Source organism: Girardinichthys multiradiatus, chromosome 17, assembly GCF_021462225.1.
Source record: "Girardinichthys multiradiatus isolate DD_20200921_A chromosome 17, DD_fGirMul_XY1, whole genome shotgun sequence".
Taxonomy (NCBI): Eukaryota; Metazoa; Chordata; class Actinopteri; order Cyprinodontiformes; family Goodeidae; genus Girardinichthys; species Girardinichthys multiradiatus.
Window position 1 is genome coordinate 19,868,131 of NC_061809.1, and position 18,049 is coordinate 19,886,179.

General features: G+C 43.0%; 1 protein-coding gene across 1 annotated transcript in view; it reads left to right on the plus strand.

The window, feature by feature from the left end:
- Positions 1–18,049, plus strand: part of snd1 (staphylococcal nuclease and tudor domain containing 1) — a 221,806-nt gene that overhangs the window by 28,758 nt on the left and 174,999 nt on the right. Inside the window, exon 11 of the mRNA XM_047389164.1 lies at positions 12,266–12,403. Coding sequence (XP_047245120.1) covers positions 12,266–12,403 — 138 coding nt within the window. The remainder of the gene's footprint in view (positions 1–12,265; positions 12,404–18,049) is intronic.

Here is an 18,049-nt window from a genome sequence, read left to right on the forward strand (position 1 = left end):
ATGCCTATACCATGGATCATGTGACACTGGGGAATGTATATTTATTTACATGGATGGAAAAAGCTGCATCCATGTAGTGATGTCTAGACACAGATTTCTGTTGTGTCGGACGTCTCTTCATCATCCACCTCCTTTTTTTAAAATTATTTTCGCTTCTAATTGAGCCCCTGTTAAGACAAAGAGTAAAATCCTTGTTCATCAGCAGCATGTTAATTTGAAAAGTGATCAGTGGCGTCTGCAACAAAGGTGCAGCTGTTATGAATTTTTAAAAACAGTTGCCTCTAAGTTAATGCTATATTAATAAAAAGAAGTCATGCCTCTTCTATCTGGTGCTCCTGTTGTAAAAGTCAGCTTGAATAGCATCTGTTTTGTTCTGTTTATTTTGTTCGTTTTAGGTTGCTCCTCCTATACCTCGTTCTTCCCTTTTCATTGTTTATTCCCTCCTGACTTTTTCTTTTTATTGTTGCACTTTTGGTCCTTATTGCCCGCCCTTATTATCACTCCATTTTTCTTGCTGTCTTCACTGCCATTGTTAGTGCCGCTCATCATTAAGATGCTGCTTTGTATCTTCCCCTGCCTTTCATGTGTTTTTCTGCACTCTCTTCTTCACTGTCACTTTCCCATCCTTTTCCCCTGGGGTAGGCATACTGTGGTTAGAATGTTGACCTGCACTAGTGCCCTTTTTCTGTGTTAGTTCTTTATCTCTCTGTGGTTGTGACAAGCTTTTCGGCAAAAATTCCCCGTTTTGTCTTTCTCTCCTGTTCCTCGGAGCTAACTGCTTGTCATAACTCTTTTATCTGTCCTAGTTTAATTTTTTTTTTTAATTTCTACCTTACCAGGTTTACTATTTCATCTTGTTGCCTTTTTCTTTTATCCATTATGTCCCATTTTTCCTGTTCTCAGTACTACTCTTTATGCCGTCTGTCACTTCGTCTTCTGCTGCGCCAGATGCTTCAGCAGTATGCGTTTTTTGCTTCATTACACTATCGTATGTTAGAGGGAGCTCCAGAGAGGGAGCCCAGATGTGAATGTGATGTGTGTATTGTATTGTTGTGACACTGGAACAGTTGTGTTCTGCTATTATTTCACCTCATGCGTATTTAACTGTGTAGCTTTGTTTTTAAGTGCTGCATGGATAAAAATATGACTAATCCTGCAATCAAAATGTAATTTCTAAATAGGCAGATGGTCATTAGATCACCTGATTGACATTTCTATCTGATTAGATTGGAGATAAAGCAAACAGAAACACATTAGATAATGTGGCAGTTTTGTTTACATGTGAATTTATGGAAATTCAGTCATTGTTAAGACGGTGTGTGAGCCCTTTTTAGATCTTACACTGTGCATAAAATGTTGCAGCCTGTAGTGTTTTTATTATAAGGATTATAAGGGCTGTGTATGGTGTTACTGCTGGTGGTGTTTGTTAGCTAGTTATTTTTGTCTGAGCTAAAGAGCTGCTTGCCTGTCTGTACTGCTGTTGGCTCAGCTTTGAGTGTTGTCGCTATGGCAGCAGTGCAGAGTTATGATAGGTTTGCAGATGAGACCTTTAAACTTGGGCTTTGCTTATTTCTTTTTACTGGGCACAATACAAAATACAATGCCTTTTTGTTATTTTTGGTGATGTTACAACTATAAACTTCGTTTTTCTTTTTTTATTAGGATTGAATGGGATCATAAAGTAATGCAGATTTGCAATGTAGAAGGAAAATGAGTATGTAGTAACTTTAAAAAAAAAGATCTGAAAAGTGTGACCTGCTGTAGCATTTAGTCCCCTTTTACCCCTAGATAAAATCCAGTACAGGCAATTGCTGCTGTATGAAGACAGCTGTTCTGTGTGGAATTAGGGCTCTGTTAGAGAACCTATGGAAGTAGGATAGGTCAACTATTAGTCATACACGCCACAAATTTGGCCTTTATAGACGAGTGTCAAGAAGAAAAGCCATTGTTGACCCAGCCAAAAGAATCGGATATGCTGTTTCTCAACAGGGTTTATGGAAATGGATGGAGCTAAATCCAAGGCAATCCTGAAAGAAAAGCTGTTTAATGTGAGTTTCACCATCCAGCCGGAACTTGACTCAAAGTGCAGCCAGAGCTACAATAGAAGGGTTTATATTGAACCTTATTCATGTATTAGAATGGTCAATTTAAATCCAGACCTAATTCTAATTGAGGATCTGTGGCAAGTCTTTATTTACAGACTCTTTTCATCCAAGATGCCTTAAGCTATTTTGCAAAGAAGAATGTAAAAAAAAAAAAAAATAAGTCTCCAAATATACTGATGGAGACTGACCCCAAATGACTTGTAGCTGTAAGTGCATTAAAGGTTGGTTCTACAAGTTTAGTCATGGGGGCTACATGTAACTACATACCACTTCTTGTAGATGTTTGCTTTACACAGACAAAAGTCCATCCATCATGTTTCTTTGCATTTACAATCATGCTATACTTTGTTGTTTCTTTACATAAAATTCAAATAAAAAGCTTTGACGTTTAGGGTTTTGAGATGACGGAATGTGGGAACGTTTTAGGGGTGCAGGTACTTTTTCAAGGCACTGGGTAGACAGTTTTGGCATTCAAGCAATAGGCAATTTTCTGTCCAGTTTCATTTTGCAGCAGGACCTGTGCCTGACCACTAAATTCAGTAAGCTGTTGCTGGATATGAGCAGGGGAGCTTAATTTCATGCCCTGTCCACCCACCTTTACAGATGCAGATGTAATAGTTCTCCTTAAGTTACTGGAGGCCGTTGTGGACAGTGTAATTTTCCTTTTATTAGAGTTGCATGAGTGGTTTTTATGGCCAATAAAACAATTGTAAAGCATCTCCAATCATCGTTGAGATATCTGCAGAGAAACAAAATGCTTAACGTCTTTAGCCAAAACCTGGGGGTTGGGTTGTGACTGTCGGGTTATTAAAGCTGTATTTTTGTTAGGTTTTCAGCCGTAGGGGTGACTCTCATCTTAAGGTCAAGACAATAGGAGGTCGCAGCAGGTATCCTTTAGCCAGAGGCGCTACACGCACCAACATCATGTTGGCTAACATCGTCATGCGTGAGGCAGTTTCTTCTTACAGTGCACCAGACGGACGTAAAGACATTGTTACGGTTTGAAGCACAGCTTTCACACACAAACACACACACACATACACACACAGAGACACAGACGTGCCTGTTTAAGCTTGGTTAGGCTTTGTCAGGAAGCATCTTGAAAATTGGCGTCAGACCATACACAAAGTTGGGCTCAGCAGACATGCTGCTCAGTTTGTGTGCATATAAAAAGACACCTCAGTTGTGTGCGTTTTTGTTAATAAATGGGTGAAATGAGGAAAAAACAACAGAGATTTAGATTTGTGAGAATTTTGTTAATATATACAGTTTATATGGATTTATGCAGATTTGTTTGGATGTCTCTAGGGATTTCTTGTGCCAGTTGTTTTTTTTTGTGTGGATGTGTATGTGCTCTTTTAGATGGTTTATTCTGCAAGCAAGTCTGTGTGTGTGTGTGTGTGTGTGTGTATGTGCTGTTTAGTTGTATGCAGGCCAGATGCAATGTACCAGTGCACTGATGAACTGTGACAGGTCCTGCCAAGCCCCTCTCCACTCCCCGTCTCCTCTAGTTCGTTTTAGTCTCCCAACACCACAACTCTTCCCTTCCCTCTCATGACTATACTAATTGCGCTCAGACTGACAGATTAGTGGACCAATGGTGTGTGCCTGCAGGAAAACATGGGACACAAGTGTCCTCACTCGCTCTCATCTCTCTTTCCCCTCTTATTTTTGTCCCAGTCTTTTTTTCTGTGTTACCATTTATGGTATATCTTCAAATGTGAGATATTTTTATCCCGAGAGTTGAAGTCAGCGTTCTTCTTTGTTTCCTCTTCATTGTTTCTGTTTTTGTGCTTTTCCATTTTATTCACATGTGCAGTAAGACAAGCTGGGTGTAAACATGAGTGGGGAGAGACATCTATGCCTCTGAATAGCTCGTTGTTACACCCACTCACTCGTATTTGTTTGTGTGTGCTTTCAGTCTGCGTCCTTAGTCTTGCATGTTTTTGTGTATATTTTCATGTCTTTTGATTTAAGTAGAGCTTAACGGTGCTAATAACCTATATGGATCAGTCACCTTGCAGTTTTTATGTAAGACTGGGTCATCCCAGAGCTGCAATAACCTCTCCACAGATTACCTCTCATTGCTATGTTGCTTCAACAGATGTTCACTAAGCAGCCACATTATTAGGTACACCTGTTCAATTGCTTTTTGACACAAATGGCAAGTCAGCCAATCAATGCAGTTAGGCATCTAGGTGCGAAGAAGACGACTTTAGTTCAAACAAGGCATCAGAATGAGGAGTGAAGTTGAATATCCATTAACTGGTTAGATATGATCAATAGAAAGGCAGCATTAGCTCAAATAACTATTTGTTACAAACCACAGTGTGCAGAGTAGCATCTCTGATTGGACAACATGCAAACCTTGATTCACAATGGCCACCATGTCAACCTAGAACTGGAAACTGAGGCTATAATTCACCCAGTTTGACCAAAGAATGGAAATAACAGATTTGGATCAGGCAACATTATTCCCAGTCTTGATTACAGATGCAACCCTCAGATGGTAGGGCCAGCATTTGGCATAAACAACGTGTAGGTATGGATCCATCCTGTCTTGCATCAACAGTTCTGGCTGCTGGTGGCGCAATGGTGTGGGGATATGTTTTGGTTTATCCAAACATTGTTTAAGCACCTTAACTTACCGGAGTATCTTTGCTGACCAGTGTACCCATCTTCCGATGGCTGTTTTAGGCAGGGTGATGCACTCTGTTTCAAAGCCAATCTGAGACAGCTTTTTTTAACAATACAGTGAGTTTGATGTAGTACAGTAGCCTCCACAGTCACCAGATCTCGGTCCATTAGAGCAACTTTGGGATGTGGGGCAATGGGGGGTTTGCATTGTGGATATGCAACCAACAAGTCAAGTGTGCAACTTGAGAATGGGTTCTAGAGTGTAACATTTTGAAAACTCTCGGTTTTTCTGTAGACAGAAATAACAGATTCATCATTTTCAGTGGGTCATTGTGGGTTAAACAGGGCCTCAGAGTAACCATTTAACCTCTAACAGCTTTGTTTTTGGACTGTGTGAGGAAGCTGGAGTATTTGGAGAGAACCCTTAATCTGCACAGGAAGAACATATAAGGCAACAGTGCTACCATTGCGCCACTATGCAGCCCTCATATCTAACAAATTGAAATCATAAACAAAATCAACACTACCTTAAATGTGAGAATTGCTAAATATATATTGATAAATGTATATGTTTTAGGATGACAGGGAAATATTTATAAGGCTGGAATATTTTTATCTGGAATAGTGGAGATATAAGAAAAATAAGCTGAATCAAAAATGTTTTCAGTGTGATGAATGTTCGGAGCTTAGAAATTTGGGTTGAACATAAAGCTTTTGGAGCACAATGACCACAGAGGAGGGTTCCTCATCTCATGACTCAGTGGTGCAGAGCTGGCAAAATGAGACAGATTTGTAGCCAGGATTCCTCCTTCTCAACTGACAGACAGCTTGTTCCTGTTGGGTGTCGGTGTTGAAATAACCTGGACTTGGCCTGCTATTTTGTTTGGGTTGTTGCTTTGGTGGACATACAAATTGCTGCATCAGAATTAGACCTGATCTAATGTGGGGTTTTGAGAATGATTTGTAGAGGAATTAAAATGGAGCACACATGCAGATGAGTAAAAAGTGGTAAAAAGGTTTTGAACAGTAAGACAAATTTCCCATTTGATCACTGGTTAAATGGAAGTGTAAAGTGGCTGAAAATGTCATGGTAATACAGAGCACAAGTACCTCCAAATTGCAGGAAAGTATAATTTTTGAGCAAAAGTCAACAGCCAGTCAAACACTAAGTAAAGGTCACCACACGCAGGGTGGCTTGTAGATGTTTCCAGACAGAATTACCAGCAGTTCATGGACTTTGATATTGAAGTTTTGATGAGACTTTGCAGTTGTCTGGCATTTATAACATACTCTTAACAATCCCATGCTGGACAATATGGGTACCATGGTGAATCAGTATCAGATCGGTGTGCTCTTTGAGATGTACTAGCTCCAAATTGGGCCTTTTTTTGAGGGGCTGAAATTATTCCTGCACTGTTTTTTTTTCCAGAATATTGCTGTGATTCCTTTCCTTTTGCTTTGTTACATCCCTGACTTTAGAAAGCTGGCCCAAGTGTCAAACAGATGCAGTAGCTATGAGTGATCTATCTGACTCTAAAACAAGATTACTTATATTAGAAAGGAAAAGAATGGTCAAATCAGTGATTATTTTTCCATGACATATTTTACAAACTGATTAGTATTTTCCCCGTAGAGCCTTTCTCCACGCTATGGTTTGCTCAGATTTGATAAGTAGTTAACCTCTCTGAAACGCCTTTGAAATGAAAGAGGGAGAAACCTGGTTTTTGAACCATATATAGGAATACATGTCAGGATTTCTCATCTCCTAAATGAGTCGGCCATTTCAAGTCAATTATGGAGATAGTCAGATACTTCAATAAAACAATTGCCATGTATATGATTGAAAACTCTCTTGCCCCTTGTTATCTCAATGGGTCAGCCTCCAGAGTTTTCCAACATCCCTTCCTCCTTTAGTCAGATTATCCACCAAAGCGAAGCTTTCATACAGGGGCATACATACAGTTCTGATGCCAGTGATCTGAAACCTATTGTGCCCATTTATTTAACATCTATTCTTTATCACTTGTTGGGCTGCTTATATTTCTTGTGTTGTCCTTCTGGTACCTCTCCTATCACCTGGTAGACCATCTGACCATCTTCTTTAGACGTAATTTGGGCAGAACTGATAGCTGTTTTTTAATGGAGAACAGAATAGGCAGAAGCAATATTAAGCACCTGAAAAACTAATATAAAACTTTTCAGTTGTTCTATTTCTCTGCCTAAGTCAATGTATTAAACAAATGCCACAAGTAAAGTAGTAGATACTGTTATAACTATACTTATAAAAAGATTACATTATCTTTGCCCTAGGCCAAGGGCTACTTTCTAAACATGTCTTGACACATTCAGCGGCAATCTTAAATCAGGTAAAATTTTATCCCTGCTAACGAGGTTTTCATGAGGAGTAGTTTGCTGGGCTAACGTTAACTTTTCCACACTGTTGTGATATACGCTGTTTAATAATTTGCCCTGTAAATATTTCAAAAAGTTCTGCTAATGCAGTGGAGTAAAAAGTTGCAGAAAGTGTTTCTCATAAACTTTGACCTTTCGGTTTGAATATCATAACATTTAATGACTTGTGTTTTCTGGCAGCCGGCTCATTCCAAGTCTTTAATTTGAGAGATCCACAAAAATGGTCCAAAGATTGGAATAGGACAGTTTTCCCCTAAGTAGCATTGATTGATGTTTGGCATGTTTTTGAGGGAACAGTTTTAAAACTACTACTTCTAACAAGATAATTCCTGACCTGCTGGAAATCCTTAGTTCAATTTATTCTAATATATCATTCAGCTTTAAAAAAGATTTATGCTTGTTTCTTTTTCTTGCGCTATATCCTTTACAGCCCCAAAACTCTGAAGCTGTTTGCTGTTTATGCATGGCCATTTGAGTCATGATTGTAAGCACATAACCGTAATCGCTGAACGTTTGTCTAAGACTCCCAGAGTTTTGTGTTATCAAAAATAATGCCCTCATTGTCTAAGACACATGCATGCACGGTGGATTTTTATGCACACAAAACTCTACACTCAATCAGCTAAATGCAAAATCAAGATCTGCTACTGTATCCTCCCCCGACGTCAGAATATGACATTCTCCTGAGTCATGATTTCCCTCTTGACGTTTCAATGCTCAAAATGCTTCGAGCAGTAACATCCACACATTCGCAGCCTCCGACCCTGCAGCCCTGCGACACTGTACGATCCATCCAGCATGCACCATGCCTCTGCAGTAGTCAAAGATGATTCCCAAGCCTTAGTGGGTAATATAGAATGAAGGGAATTCACCCCAAATAGAACAAAACTCCCCCTGAGGATAGCGAGCGGGAACAGTTTTTATTGGGTTACGGCTGAGCCATAGCTCCGACTCTCTCCTCTATCTGTAACCTTACTGCTGCTGCATAATAACAGTTTATGGATGATGGTACAGAGAGGTTGTCTGGACTAATTTAATGATGCTGATGTTGTCAGTTTACCCGGTGAATGAAGTTGAATATGGCTCCACAGCAAAATAATTAGACCAGTCACGATATGTTTCACTTTATTATCTGTGTGGGGGAGTCTCGTTTGTATTTTTCATTTCACAGGGGGAAAAAAAAGGCATTTTTGTTTTTCAGATTGTTTCATTTGTATTTAACCTAGCATGCACAATGTTTCGTTAAGCACTAGTTTCTGTTGGCAACTTTTGATGGCAGGTCCTTTTCTCTTTGACCTTGCTTCTGTCACTTTTTTAGCTTGTGCACATCATAGAGGCGTGATTGTTGAATGGTGCTCTCGTAGTACGTGCTTCTCTACTGCCAGTTTCTAATTGGTATACAGTGCTGACATTTATGCTCTTTCACCGTGACACGGATGTCTTTTGTTGTAAATTATTGTTTTTTTCTATTCACCAGTCCTTTTTGGGTTGTTCTGTGCTCTTCTCTGTAGAAGCAATTCTATTGTATTGTCCTTTGTCAATTATACGCAAAACATATTGAAGCCTTGGCATGAATAGGCTTTATCCAAAAGAAGCATAACCACGGGCAGCATTCTTATGCAGTCTCAAAGTATGAAATTTGCTTCAATTTTTTAAGGTTTTAAGTCTAGAATAAATGTGTGAAAAAAATTGATTTTCCAGACTTTATTCCCTGTTCTGTTGTGTTCGTTTTATCCATCCATCAAACTGTCAATTCATCCAGCCACCCGTTTCTCTGCTTTAACTTCATACTGAAATAGGGGCAAAGAATTATGAAAATTGCACATAAATTTGTAGGAGCCACCAATAAAAACTTTCTAACACAGTATTGGTTATAATCTTCCAAGAAAGGAATCTATTAAATTAAAGCTCAAGGCAAAATGGAGGCATGAAAGCTCAGTTGCAACTGCAGCTGATTTGGTGAAGGTTAGGTACTTGGACCATTTCACCGTTGGGCAAATCTAGTCCTCGAGGGCCCGTGATCATCATTTTTGTTTCCCTGCTCCAAAACACCCGATTGAAATAGTCCAGTTATCTCCCCAGCATGTTCTAATCACCCATTCATTTAAATCAGACATGTTCAAGCAGTGAAATATCTAGAACACGTGGGATACCCGCCCTCGAGGACTGGATTTGCTCACCCCTGAAATATCTGAAACTAACTTTATGAATCACCTTTTGGCTGAGCGTTGTGGGATTTCCACTCGGTATGTGTGAAAGCGGCTCTGAGAATTTACATTTTGCTGATTCATCTTGGGATAGTGTATAGTAAGGAACTGATTGAATAAGGAAGGCACAAACACATTTAACTTATAATTTGATAGATCCAGTAAAGGCCAGTGACATTATTCTGTTCACTTCCAGCTCTGCCACATCAAGCGACAAAGTATTATTAAAAGATATCTGCCACTCAAATACTGCCTTTTAGAGTTTTTCTCCCACAATTTCCTCTTGGAGACAGTACTTGACCCTTAAAGATTCATACATCCACTCACACTTCCTGATCCTCCAGATCAGTTTGCCCATTATCTCTAACCCACAAGTTGCCCTTAAATCCCTCCTAGTTTTAGTTTGTAGCCATAGACAATTTTATACCCATGTAGAGGAAATAGAATAAGTCCTTCACACACCTGTTGTAAATCTTGCCTTTAGGGTATCAAGACACAGCAAAAAACAGTCTTCTTTAAACATGTTGAAACATGTATTATAGTCTGATGAAATACTTTAAGGTTTTGGGCATAATTGCAGGAGGTGTTTAGTGCAAAAGGAACACTGGACCAAAAGAAAACACCAAACCCACGGTAAATCATGGTGGTGGCAACATCTTGCATGGGAATGAGGGTGTGTTTCGAACTGATGCCTTAGTCAATTTGGAGGGATAATTGAATTGTTCCAGAAACCAGTCAGTGGTTTCATAAAACCTGCAGGGTTCTACTGGAAAGATGAAGAGGAGCGTTGTTTTTCAAGTCAACAAAAGAATGGCCTCACCAGAAGATCAATGTTTTTGACTGGCCCAGTCAGTGCCCAAACCAGACTGGTGGGTTGTGCACAGGAGATGCCCTCAAAATCTGTTTATTTTCCACCCTGACTTGTACAGGTTATAGGGCATATTTAAAGTGGATGAAGTTCTGATATGATTTTTCATTTTTAAACAGAAACACAACATTGTATTTTGTATAGACTTTTTATTTTGGTTAATTTCTGTTAGCAGTTGAAGATTTCAAAAAAAAAATTAATTAACCATAAAAATCCTCAAATCTCATTTGATTGAATTTTTGTTAGTTTCATATTACACAGTTTTCTTTTTTTATTGTCTTGGCTTTCTGTACATACCCATCATCTCTTATGAAATATAAGAGATGATGACCCCTAATACCTCCATAACTTTGAGCAACCTCCTTCTGATAGATATTCATCAATGACATAACGGCATTTCTCTATAGTAGACTATAAGCAGCTTATAGAAAATTACTTTAAATTGAAGCGGGTGGGAAATGACAGCTGTTGAACCCTGAGGAAAACGGCAAGGGGACGAAATGACAGGCACCGCCTGTCTTCACATCAGTTTATGTCCCACCACACTGCCTGGAACAACTGTAGTCAATAAAAATGAATCGAAGCCATTTATGTCAAGAGGAGTTGAGGAATCAGCCCATTCTGTGTTTAGTTTGAAGACAGTTTATATGATTCTTTTCATTTTTAATGAAACTATAACAGCGTAGTATTGGAGATTCAGAAGAGGAGCAGACTGGTATTGGTAGTGGACTTTTTTTGTGTGAGAGGCTGTGTATTTGTGATGTCTGTACTTGAAATACTAGCTTGTTGCCATGCATCTGTTTAACATGATGCGTTTCTGCCTTGCCTGTTTGTGTCTGTGTCCATGAGAGCATTGTATTTACTGTTTTGCAAATTATGTCTGTACTGAGAGCAGGGAAAGTATGCCTGTTTGAGTGTTTGTATGAACTGCTTTCATGCACACTACCATATTTCATTAGATTCAGGGTCCTGTCTCCGCAATGTAACTGACATAGATAGAAAAAACAGAGTAAACAAATTGAATGGTTGAGACCCTTCGACTGTTTATGTTGAAATAGCTTATACTGTATTTATTTTTTTTATATGTATTGTTACAAAATTCCATCACCTTGAACTTGTTTGTGACCACGCACTTAAATATATTTTCTTTGAGTTTTATGTGATGGACCAAAAAAAGTAGTGCATTATATGAAAGTAGTTTGTACGATTTTAATTACTCTATTTATTTATATATTTTTTTCAAATAAACTAAATTCAGATAGGATGGAGCGCATTTGCGGACATTAATTTGCTTGCTAAAAATTCCTAACTGGATTAAGTTCTGGTCTTTAAGTGATCAGTTCTAACATGATTGTTTTGATCTTAACCATTTCCTTTTAGATCATTTGTAGAGCACTCGAATATTAGTTTTCGTGTTTACAGATTCTCCCACCTGAGTTGTGGATCTCTACAGCTCCTCCAGAATTACCATGGTCTCTTGGATGCTTATGTGATTAATGCTCTCTTAGCCATAACCTTTTGCTTAGTTCACTTAGTAGGTTTGCAGTTGGAGACTTTTTCCACTTTCAGGTGATGGACTGAACAGTGCTCCATGAGATGATTTACAACCCTTTTTTTTTTTTAAACTTCTCCACAACCTTATCCCTGACTTGTTTGCTGTGAGATCATCAGGATGCTGTTAGATCTCTTATATCTCTGATCAAACATCTCAGGCCTTTACAGAACCGCTGGATTTATACTGAGATTAATCTGCAGACAGGTACTCTTTTCAGTACCCGTGTGCAGATGCCATTTGGTACACTGGATTTTATTCACATGTCTCAGAGGAAAAGAGGATTGCATCCACACTTTTCCGATTTGTATTTGGTAAAAACTGAAAACAACGAATTGTTCTTCTTCCACTTTAATTACTTTGTTATTTTTGTGTTGGTCAATCTTACAAATCTAAAATCTGCTGCTAATGTGCTTAGCTATCACCCTTTAAAAGTGCAGTTTGAGTTAAGTTTCTGCTCCTTTTTTTTCCCTTTTCTCCTCAGCCCACCACCCACCCCAACCCCTCCATCTGTATTCAAGAGAAGAACAAGGACAAAGACAAACGATTCCGTCCTCTGTATGACATCCCGTACATGTTTGAGGCCCGGGAGTTCCTCAGGAAGAAGCTCATCGGTAAAAAGGTAAGAACCACTTACTGATTTTAAAGCTCCAAACCTTTTTTTGTGCTCTCTGGTATATGAATGAATTTGATTTCTTTTTATCAGCCTTTTTGAATTCTGTAATAGTTTGAGATAAAAATTTGCAAAATGACTAAGTGCTCCCTGCACCTTGTTCATTGACAGCCAAATGTATTTCCAATCTGGATATCCATTTCCCCCTGTGTCTGAGTGTGAATGCTGAGTGCTCATGGTTGATGTCCTGGGGCTTAGTGTTGGCCCGGATGCACCCTTTAAACAAGCAGTCTTGATTTTCCCCTCTTGTGTCTATTGATCTACTTGCTTTGTACACCTGGGGGGCTGCTGTGATTTACTCACATCTGACCTGCTAGAGCTTAGCAGCAAGTTAAAAGCTCCTCTAGATGCATAGCAGGACTTTAGATTTCCAGCATAGCTTTTCTGAAAATATGAATACATCAACAGATGAATGTAAGCTGATTGTGGGGACAAAAAAAACGGCCTTGTTGGGAAACTTTGCCAAGCAGTAGGTTGAGTTTAGGGCCTTGGCTAATTGATTTCCATTTGACTTTTACCAAATACAGATGGGTTGGATTATGATAGGACCACAATGGAATAAGTGTATTAAGATTAACATAGAAATGCAGTTTGGATAAATGGAAGACGGCCAAAATAGTCATTCAGGATCACACTTATAATTCCATGAACATATCATAAATGTGACACTGTAAGATTTTGAAGCTCGGGCAGAAAACAAAGTGCTTCTTGTTTTAATTTATGTTCTCTTTCAATATTCGTTTTGGTATCTCACTATGGGACACGCCTCCAGTGCCTGTCCCCCAGAAGCTCTATTACATTACGCCAGCCTTGACTGGCAGGCAGAAGTGACGTCCGCTCCCATGGGAGGGACTTCCTCCCAGTATAAAAGCCAATGTCACGTAGGTGATCTTCAGTCTAACACCTATTCTCGCTCCCAGAAGCACCCCTCAGATGGTCATTACAGTAACTTGAGCTAGCTTAACTGTTCACAGAGCGAGCTAACAACTCGGTCGCCGAGCGCTTCTCAATAACTGTGCTCGACCGTTCTGAGTCCTTCCCAACGCTGGACTGTCGCCAAACAGCAGCGCTGCAACTGGTCACCAAACTAGCTGCAACCTTAATGGAGCTTACGAAGATGTGTAACTTGCATTCGTTCTCACCATGAACAGAGTCAAACTGCCATCTAGAACCTGCACATGTGGCAATCTCATAGCTGGGGCAAATACCCACTCTGTCTGCGCTTCGTGTCTGGGGCTGCAACATGCCCAGCGGCGTCACCGGCGAGCTGCGAGAACTGTGCACGGCTCTCCCTTAATTCTCATCGGCGCAGGCTAGCATGCCAAGCTAGCCTGTCGGAGGTTGATCCTATGATGGGGGTAGCCAATCCCCCGCCACCGGAGCTTCCTGGTACTGTTGAGAGAGAGCCCACTTTGGCTGGAGCCAGTTGGGGTGATCAACTTGACGCTGTCGCGCCACTGACTGACCCAGAGGAAGACGAGGCCGCACTTCCAGTTTTCAGCACTCTTACTAACGCTGAATCCGAATCTGAAGTGGAGTCCATCAGTCTCGGGTCTGACGACGACGAGCTGGACTGCGGGCCTTATGCCATCCCGTCGGTTGCAAAGCCCTCGGTGACAGATGACACCAGTTGCTGCGGTTCCCCAAACCCGACTGCAACGGACCTGCATGATGTCTGCAGAAGGGCAGTAAAGAAGCTGGGCATCGAGTGGCCGGAAACCCTCACCGAAACTACCACATCTCGATATGAGGGGAAGCGGCTTCCTAGAGCCAAATCTTCCAGCAGACAGCTGTTGCCGGTCTTTCCCGAGTGCCTCGAGGAAGCAAACCGCTCCTGGAGCAATCCTCTCACCGCCAAGAACCCCGCCCTGGGAGGGTCGGCGCTGTACTGGACGGGCATGGAGGCCGGCAGTTTTTCACATCTGCCTCCCGTAGAACCTCTGCTGGCATCTCACCTGCACCCATCGCAGAAGTCAGCCATGACAGCGGCAGGACCCACCCTTCCCTTCAAAGCTGATTCTTTTCAGTCCGCTCTGAATGAGAAAAGCTACAAGGTGGTGGCTGCATCTGTTAAAGCCTTAAACACTTCATCTCTTCTCCTCGCTTACCAAGCGGAATTACAGGAGCAGATGACCAGCACCACCGATGGCCGATTTGTGGGACGAGTTGTGCGTGGTGACAGACCTATGCCTGCGTCTCCACAGAAGCGCTGTCCAAGCCTCCGGGAGAGTCATGGCCCTGATGGTCACTCAGGAGAGAGCCAGATGGCTGAACCTGTCTAGCCTGTCTCAAAGAGAGAAGAACCAGCTCCTCGACACCCCCGTGCACCAGAAGAGCTTTTTCGGCCCCACCGTGGCAGCCATGCAAAAACGCTGTGAGGAAAAAAAGTGGAAGGTGAAGCGATAAAGCTGTGTCTGCTCAGGAAAGCGCAGCCTCCTCCCCCTCCAGCACCCCGTGTGCCGTTTGCTCAAGCGGCTGCTCGACCGGCCTACCGCATCCCCAAACGCCAGCCTCAGCCGCAGTCAGTGGACCGTGCTCAAAGGTGCTTGGGGAAGGAAGCCATTCGCTCCCCCGACGACACCGGGAAACCAAGCGACCCCTTACGCTACTGTGAGCGCAAAGAAAAAGAGGCGTGCTACCTAGGGAGCCGTCTTCGGGGTGGGAGAACAGGATCTGCCAGACACTTGCACTCCCCCTACCAGGACACATCCTGTCCCAGTTCGAGTTCAGAACGCCACGTTTAAGGCAACTCAAACGGCCTGCAGGGCCGACGTTGGAGCTCATTGTTCAGAGCCGACCGAAGCGAAGGAGGGTCAAAGCCACCAAGAGCTCAGTGTAGTCGCAGCTGTAGCCAGAAAGCACACACCAGTGCACCAACACATGCCAGTGTTTAAAAACACGACCTTCCCCCTTCACAACATGTTCAATAAAGTTGTTTTCTGGCACGCATCCAGGCCTGGAGCCGAGGGCGCAGCCACAACAAAAAAACACGAACAATATGTTCAAAATTACACACGGACAGGACATGGCCATGCAGCTGCACATGAGGCCACAAGAGGGAGCTCTCACCATACCTCTAACACAGCAGGCTGCTTTTTCTGTGGAAGAAGCAGACCTGGGGCAAGCGCAGCTAGCAGTTGTAGCGGAACAGCAGATCCCTCAGCCGGTGTTGCGCAATGTTTACACGGAAGCACCTTTAGGTCCACTGGCAAACAACACTCAGCTGTGGCGAGCTTGTGGAGCGTCAGATTGGGTGATAAAGACTGTATCCAAGGGACACAGGCTCCAATTTGTGACAGCCCCACCCCGTTTCAAGGGCATAGTACAGTCATACGCCCGGGGAGAGTCCGCTCGCGTCCTGTAAGAGGAAATAATTTCCCTGCAGCACAAAAGAGCTGTCCGGCTGGTAACGCAGGAGCAAAGCAGAGACGGGTTTTACTCCAGATTCTTTCTCGTGCCGAAAAGGGGTGGGGGTCTGCGACCGATACTGGATCTGCGGGCTCTGAACACATATCTGAGACGGTATTCATTCAGGATGCTAACACACGCAGCTCTGATAAAGTTTGTGCGTCAAGGAGACTGGTTTGTCTCCATAGACTTGAAAGACGCACATTTCCATATCCCTATATACCCCCCTCACAGAAAATACCTCAGATTTGCGTTTCAGGGAAAGATATACGAGTACCTGGTACTTCCTTTTGGCCTCTCACTGAGCCCACGTGTGTTCGTGAAATGCAGCCATCGCGCCTCTGAGGGAAAGGGGGATGCGTCTGGCGACATATATAGACGATTGGCTGATTGCAGCTCAGTCTTTAGAGGAGCTCATGACGCATGCCGAGATGCTTACTTTACATCTGACAGCTGTGGGATTCATAATAAACTGGGAAAAGAGCATTTTAACCCCAGTACAAACAATCACCTTCATTGGCCTGTCCCTGAATTCAGTCGAGTTCAGAGCGCGCCTCTCAGCGGAACGAGTAAAAGCCTTTCAGGCTTGTCTGGCACTCTTTCGCAGAGGCACACAGGTGAAATTCAGGTTATGCCTCAGACTTCTGGGTCTGATGGCATCTGCGCTGGCGGTCATCACACTCGGCCGTCTACACATGCGCCCGTTTCAAAGGTGGGTGGCGTCACTCAGCTTGAGCCCCACACGCCATGCTCACCGCAGCACCCTGGTTTCTCTCATAGGTGCAAGCGCGCTGAGCCCGTGGAAGCGCCCCGGTTTTCTCAACACCGGCGTTACCATGGGAACCATCCTGACGAGGAAGGTAATTACCACGGATGCCTCGCTGACAGGTTGGGGAGCCACTCACGAAGAGATGATGGTAAACGGCGTTTGGAGTCCACAAACACAGACAGCTCACATAAATTCTCTGGAACTCCTGGCCGTGATGCTGGCACTGAGACACTTTCTGCCCTTTATCAAAGGGCACCATGTTTTGGTCAGAACGGACAACACAACAGTGGTTGCTTACATCAACAGACAGTGGGGCCTGCGCTCACGTCATTTACACGAGCTGGCATACAGACTGATAATCTGGACCAGTTCACACTTGCTGTCGCTAAGAGCGACTCACGTGCCAGGGGGTAATGAACAGAGGCGCGGATCTGCTGTCAAGGGGCAATCCCCGCTACAAAGAGTGGAAACTCCACAGCGAGGTGATGTCCCAGATATGGAAGAGGTACGGCCGAGCGGAGGCCGACCTCTTCGCATCAGGGGAAAACGCTCAGTGTCCGATGTTTTTCTCACTGACAGAGCAACAAGCTCCACTTGGACTGGATGTGCTAGCGCACAAATGGCCGCCGGTCCTACTTTACGCCATTCCCCCGCTGGAACTGATCATTCCTACTTTCGCCAGGGTGTGAGAGGGAAAACACTCACTCGTTCTTATAGCTCCCCGCTGGCCAGGGAAACATTGGCTAGCGGAGATTTTCAGATGCTACACGGCGAGCCATGGCAGCTTCCCCTCCGCAGAGATCTCCTGACGCAGGCACGCGGATAAATATTTTATCCGCATCCGGAGCGCATGGCCCTATGGGCCTGGCCTGTGAGGGGTTAAATCTGGCTGCCAGTAGGCTTCCCCAGAACTTTATTGACACAATTCAAAATGCAAGCGCCGTTTCCACGCTTAACGTGTATGAGGGTAAATGGCAGGCATTTGTGGGTTGGTGCGCAAAACCTATGGTTAGCGTAATGCAAAGCCCTGTGTCGGACGTTTTAACTTTTCTGCAGGCATTGTTGGATAAAGGCTTGGCTTTTTCCACTGTGAAGGTGTACCTGGCTGCTATTTCAGCCTGTCACATTGGGTTTGGTGACAAAACAGTGGGGCAGCACCCCCTGGTGTGTCAATTCATGAAAGTTGCACGACGGCTCCGTCCATTGTCGAGGAGCCTCACTCCTTCATGGGATTTACCTATGGTACTCGATGCGTTGTCACGTGCATTGTTCGAACCGTTGCAGCAGGTTGAGCTCAAAGTGCTTTCCTTTAAAATGGCCTTATTGATTGCTCTGGTCTCTGTTAAGCGTGTGAGTGACATTCAAGCGCTCTCAGTTAACCCGTCCTGCATGCAGTTTCTGGGTGAGTCAAGGATTTT